The sequence below is a fragment of the Amborella trichopoda genome, chromosome 5, assembly GCF_054954075.1.
Source record: "Amborella trichopoda isolate Santa Cruz 75 chromosome 5, AtrichopodaSantaCruz75HAP2 v2.0, whole genome shotgun sequence".
In the NCBI taxonomy this organism is placed as follows: Eukaryota; Viridiplantae; Streptophyta; class Magnoliopsida; order Amborellales; family Amborellaceae; genus Amborella; species Amborella trichopoda.
Genome location: NC_142340.1, coordinates 45,566,302 through 45,572,244, shown reverse-complemented (window position 1 = coordinate 45,572,244; position 5,943 = coordinate 45,566,302). Strand labels below are relative to the sequence as shown.

At 36.7% G+C, this 5,943-nt stretch overlaps 1 protein-coding gene across 6 annotated transcripts; it reads left to right on the top strand.

The window, feature by feature from the left end:
* The first annotated feature begins 275 nt into the window (after window positions 1-275).
* TRZ1 (tRNAse Z1) lies at window positions 276-5,298 on the top strand. 6 transcript variants are annotated; one of them, XR_016056491.1, is made up of 8 exons: window positions 276-970; window positions 1,751-1,913; window positions 2,008-2,078; window positions 2,769-2,856; window positions 3,027-3,140; window positions 4,204-4,272; window positions 4,442-4,516; window positions 5,020-5,298. XR_016056491.1 is itself a non-coding variant. In XM_006842065.4 (8 exons), the coding sequence occupies exons 1-8, from the start codon at window positions 509-511 to the stop codon at window positions 5,092-5,094; spliced, it is 1,125 nt and encodes a 374-aa protein (XP_006842128.3). In that variant the 5' UTR covers window positions 276-508; the 3' UTR covers window positions 5,095-5,298. The 6 variants fall into 6 exon arrangements, 2 of the variants coding, with proteins under 2 accessions (XP_006842128.3, XP_088724438.1); XM_006842065.4 differs by having other exon boundaries at window positions 2,769-2,864; XR_016056493.1 differs by having other exon boundaries at window positions 282-970; window positions 1,751-1,909.
* Window positions 5,299-5,943: the final 645 nt, after the last annotated feature.

Sequence of the window (5,943 nt, the reverse complement as noted above, 5' to 3'; positions counted from 1 at the left end):
CTCTGAAAAACTTTTAAATCGATCATCTCGGCTTTAACTATCATGGTTGTAAAATAAATTATGATTTTAAACCCCAAAAATAGTATATATTATAACACACGGCCTTAACTATCATGGTTGTGAAAATAAATTATGATTTTAAACCCCAAAAATAGTATATATTATAACACACGATGAAGATTGTTCATTTCACCCAAAAAATAAGTGTTCAATGATCAATAAGATCTTTATCATTTATTGAGCTATAATAAGCGGTGTAGATTGATTTCAGGTCCATACCCGATGTATTTTCTAGACAAAGGCTTTACTTCTTTCATGAGTCTTAGGCCTTACAGAAACCACGTCAAAAGGGCAAGCATCCTCAAAATGCTGTGAGGGTAAGATAGAAATATCAAATAGCGGTGTGGTTTCTCGCGGGAAGAACAAAATAATTATCCCCTTTTCCCGCGTTAATAAACCAAGTACTGTAAAATTCCATAATTTTGTTGTTTGATTTTTAGCTGTATCAATGGCGACTGTCAACCTTGAAAAAAATCCTAAAAATTCAGAACTGAGAGGAAGCATGGGCGAGGAAAACCCTAAAATTGCAGAATGCGAAGCTCATGTACATGAAGAGAACCCTATAATTCCAGAGACCAAGGTTCACGTAGATGGAGAAAACCTTAGAATTTCAGAAACCAAGAGCGACGCAGATGGAGAAAACCCTAGAAATATGGAGAACCACGGCATCGAGAAAGAGAAGAGCGCTAGTGTTTCGAGTTCATGCCCTGAAAACGACGCAAAAAACCCTAAAACGAAGAAGCAGAAGCTTGAAATACTGGGGTATTCAATAGAAGGCTTATCAATTGGAGGGCAAGAGACCTGTATAATGTTTCCAAACCTAAAGCTGGCATTTGATATTGGAAGGTGCCCTCAGAGAGCAATTAATCAGGATTTCCTCTTCATTTCCCATGGCCATATGGATCACATAGTCAGTATATAAATTCTAGCTTTCTGTAATTCTTTTTACTATTGTTCACCTTCTTTTGAAGTTTAGCGATGAGATTATGATGAATTGTTAGGATTTCAATTATTCACATGATTGTTGTGCCATTGTTTATCAACAGTTAACCATGTATTTAGTTGTGCATTGTTTGCCAATTGAAGGATAATTTAGCAGGGAGAACTTTATTGAATGGTTTTTTCTGTTTACTATCAATGCATTTATTTATGTCAATTGATGTTTCTGATAAGGATTGTTTAGCATGGGCAACTTAGTTTAATGGGTTTATTAATCCATGAATTGTTGTCATTTAACTGAAAATGTCTGGTTAAGCACGTGTTTGAATTTGAATTTTTTGAAAAATCATATATATGATTTGGGGATGTATCTCTCAAGAATACATTTTCTAGAATGCAAATATTCAGGGAGAACTAACATTACGGGTATTGAGTATTATGGGATTGATGGGGACTAAGTGTTGTTGTCATTTCCTTTTGGGAGTTGAAGCGGATTTTTAATTGAGAGAGGGTGGGAGGGAGGGAGGGAGGGAGGGAGAGCCATCATGTAAATAACTTGTCTTCATTAATCTTGCTTCTTATTAAGATAACTTCCTTTTCATGTAAATAACTTGTCTTCACTACTCTTGCTTCTTATGAAGTGCGCTGCTATATGCTTCGACCAGTGCTTGAATTTGACTTGTTTTCTCTCATTTCTCAAATAATTTGGTCTCTCTCTCCCTCGCTCTCTCTCTTCCCTTGTTAATATCAGGGTGGACTTCCCATGTATGTTGCTACTCGAGGCCTGTATCGTATGAAGCCCCCAACCATCTTTGTCCCGGCATCCATAAAACAACATGTTGAGAAGCTGTTTGAGGTTCATAGAGCGATGGATGATTCAGAACTTAAACACAACCTTATAGGCCTGAAAGTGGGTAATGTCTTGCCTTTTTTCATCGAGCTCAACCCTGAAAATCTTCCTTCATTGATATTTCATTTTTTAACAAATTTTATTATATCAAATTGTAGGGGAAGAGTTTCAGTTTAGAAGGGACCTTATAGTTAGAGCTTTCAAGACCTACCATGTCATACCAAGCCAGGTTAGAATTAGAGGACTGATTTCTTCAAGGTTTATTTTCTTGGAAATTATACTGTATATTTGAATACTGTCAACCATTGTTTTAAAACAGCTTCTTCAAGGTTTATTTTCTTGGAAATTATTTTCTGGGAATTGGTTGGGATTGGACCGGTTCTAGGAAGGTATTGGTTTCGGCACAATTCCCCCCAAAACACACCCTTTCATATTTTCTACTCCCCCCCCCCCCTGCCAAAAAAAAAAAAAGAGGAAAAAATTGCTCCCCATATAAACCCTATTTTGAATTCTTATTATTATTGTTCTGGATTGCTGATTCTGACTCATACAGACCGATGCGGATAGGCGATTTGCCTGTCCGATATGGATATATGAGGTGGACGATCAACCCCACTGAACAGGGTTTCAAAACCCTGATATGAACTTTTGAATAACCATAATCAATTGGCTCATCATTGTCAATTACTGTGATGGACAACAAGGGAGAGAGTTTGGAACCCAGCATAACAAGACAAGACTCCATTTGTGGGTCCCACTCTCTCTCAGTCATCCATTGTTTCCATGGATGATGATGGCCTATTGGACCATGGTGTTTTCATAGTCTGGATTATATTATGCTCTTCCTTTATTAAAATCCCGAGATACTTTTACATGTCCTTCTCATGCTTAAGTTTTGTGTTATTTGAACAAAATGCAGGGTTACATTATTTACTCTGTGAAACAAAAACTGAAGAAGGAGTATGTTGGTCTTTCTGGAAATGACATTAAGAGGTTGAAGTTCTCAGGTGTGGAGGTCTGTCTTGGCTGGCATTTGAGAAATAAACTTGCTAAAAGTAATAGCTGGTGTGATTTTCTATATTAATATGTTTGAAAATAGTAAAGAAAAGAAACGGGAGTTTGTTTCATTTTGTTTCCCCAGGTGGTGGTATTTATGAATTGGGTTTCTGGGTTTCAGATCACAGATACTGTGTTGGCCCCTGAGGTTGCTTTTACAGGAGATACTATGGCTGATTTCATTGTTGATCCAGACAATGTTGACGCGTTAAAAGCAAAGATTCTTGTCATGGAGGTCTTGTTCTCCCTCTGTCATCTTTTTCTTTTGAATGAGTGGAAGTTGCACTAGCAGTGCAACTCAAGGGACCAAACCCTAAGAAACTATTTAAAAGCGAATGATAAGTACTCATTTGGGGAGGGCATTTATTATCACTGTTGTTGTTATTGTTGCTTGATATCCTATTAGTTAATTTATTAATCTCCGTTTCTTGTTATACTGTTTTGTCAGTTTCATTTAGGCTCTGCTATAAGCATGTCTCAATTTCTCAAGACTAGAATTGGTCATGGTGCATATGATTTGAGGGTGTATTGCATGCATAATGTATATTTTCTACAACTAGTTATAGATATGTTGGATGTATTGAACCATAACTATTTTCACCGTAGATACTCATTTCTCTTTCTTAGGATGGTGTATTATTTGAAAACGAAAGGAAAACATGTGTTATGTTTCTTTTTATGGATCAAAAGTGTGAAGGCCTTTCCCTGCGGTGTAAATAGCAGTGAATCAATATTAGTCAAAAAGGGATTGCCGATGCAAATAATACATTTTAGGATGACATAGAGGTATTGTATATTCTCTAAAATAGTTTCACATTTGCCCTCAAGGAAAAATGTTTAGCGGCCCAGGACCGCTTGGAGTTTATGTACATAGCTCTCGATCTTGATAATGCCATGCTCTTTATCTGCATGCATATTTTAATAGGCAAGTGGTTTCAAAGTGGATTCTTTGCCCTCGAGGAGAGAGATTGAGGCTGAGTGGCTTTTCGCCCAATATTTAAGGAGTTTGAGAGATTATCTTCTATCATTTTCAGTGTGTGACTCATATAGGATCCTTGATAAGGGGCATATCATATTGTGAGATAATGGTAGTTCTCCAAATATTGGTTTTGAGCTGTTTCTCTAGTAGGTTTACTGATTCTGTTTTGAATGGGTTTAAACTTATAAAACTTCTCCAATAAATAATTAATGTATCTAACATCTTTCAGAGAACATACTCTGGTTCTTTTTTGATATTGTGTCCTCTATATTTTGGGCCATTATTCTACTTTGCTTTACCCTGATCATTGTTTTTCCAGAGTACCTTTGTTGACAGCATGATGACCGTAGAGCATGCAAGAGAGTATGGTCACACCCATCTCTTTGAGGTGATGAAAATTTATTTTGATGAATACTTTGTTGTTTTTTATTTTTTTTAAGTTGCGGATTTCTATATTGAAATTCTATACTCTTTCTTCACTCTTTTGATGTCGCATTTGAATTCGGGCACTTTTCTCAGTTTCATTTCTTTATGCTTGCAATGAACTATTATTGCAGATAGCAAAACATGCAGATAAGTTTGAGAACCGAGCAATACTGTTGATCCATTTTTCGGCTCGTTACAGACCAGAGGTATGTTTTTTTGCTGCTTAGCAGAAATTATGGAAATGGTAGTGGTTTAAAAATTGGCTTAGAATGTCACCAGTTAAAAAATTTGTAACTCGAGTCATACAATGAGTTTAATGTTCAAAGCAGTCTTTACCATGAGGGAAATTGCCCTCGCACATATGACCATTTCAATGACGTTGTTTCCCTGTTCTTCTTGTCACGGTGGTGTTTGTAGCATGGAACAGCAAAAATCTTCAGTCTGTGTGGGTGTGTGTGTTAGTTTTTGGGTCAATACCTGCCCCTTCTGTGCACCAACACGTACACTTGCATGCAATCACACACCACACACATGAGAGAGAGAGAGGCACAATAAGACGTTAGGTCTACATGTTTGGTTTTTCATGACAAACTTCCAAAGAGTTAGAACCCTTGACTTCCCTCATCCAAACTGGGATGTAGCCTTGGTACTAATAACTGATTGGATGGTTTATTGACTTGGGCCCTAATTTTTCTCTATTTTTCTTCAGGAAATAGAGGCAGCAGTGGCTATGTTGCCTCGAAACTTAGATGGCCGAGTTTTCGCTCTTACAGATGGTTTTTGAATCGAGCTCTCCTAGAACCGTTAATTATTTGTTTTGTTACTTATAGGTTAATTCTCCACTGATGCCAATATTATGTTTTCTTTACGTTATCTCCTTTGTTTTGTTTCTCAATTCTACCATGATTTATACTGGACTACTAACAATCATCTATATGGTTGACTGAGAAATTCCATTTTAAGGGACAATGTTATCGACATTGGATCAGAGCGACAGGTCGAACTGCCTGTCAGGCCTTTGGGTGTTCCAGTCAGATCATCAAACTAAAAATATCATAGAACTAGTCGAAATCAACTATTGACCCATTGGCCATTTGGACTATCCGGGTTTGCCAGATTTGCAAGCCCTTTTCTGTCCCATAATTTGGAATATTCGCCTTAGTTTCAGTTGGATTTTTCAAGTGTTTTTTTTTTTGGGTGCTTCATCTATAATTTCACTTTTCACTCCATTCTCCTACTAAAATGTGATCCCAAGAAACGCGGCTTAGTTTCTCTCTCTACCCTGATTTTTGCCTCTGACTTTTTTAAACAAATTGATTCATTATCGATGGTTTGGTTTGCAGATATATTATCATTCCCTGGCTTGCTAATTATGGTGGTTCAATATTTTTTGACATTTACCTGAGTTTTGGCTAAATTTCCCATGGGAAAACCTTACCTTTTTTTCTTTCTATTCTATTTCATTTAGCAACATTTTTTTTTCAATTTTCTAGCAATTGACTTTTTTCTTTTCGTTTTTTTTTCCTTTCTAATCTTTAACTCAGGCACATGTTCTGTCAAATGAGAGGTTCTATTCCCCTAATTTCGAGCTCAAAAACCATGATACTTGTTAGATAGGTAGTCGTATCCACTG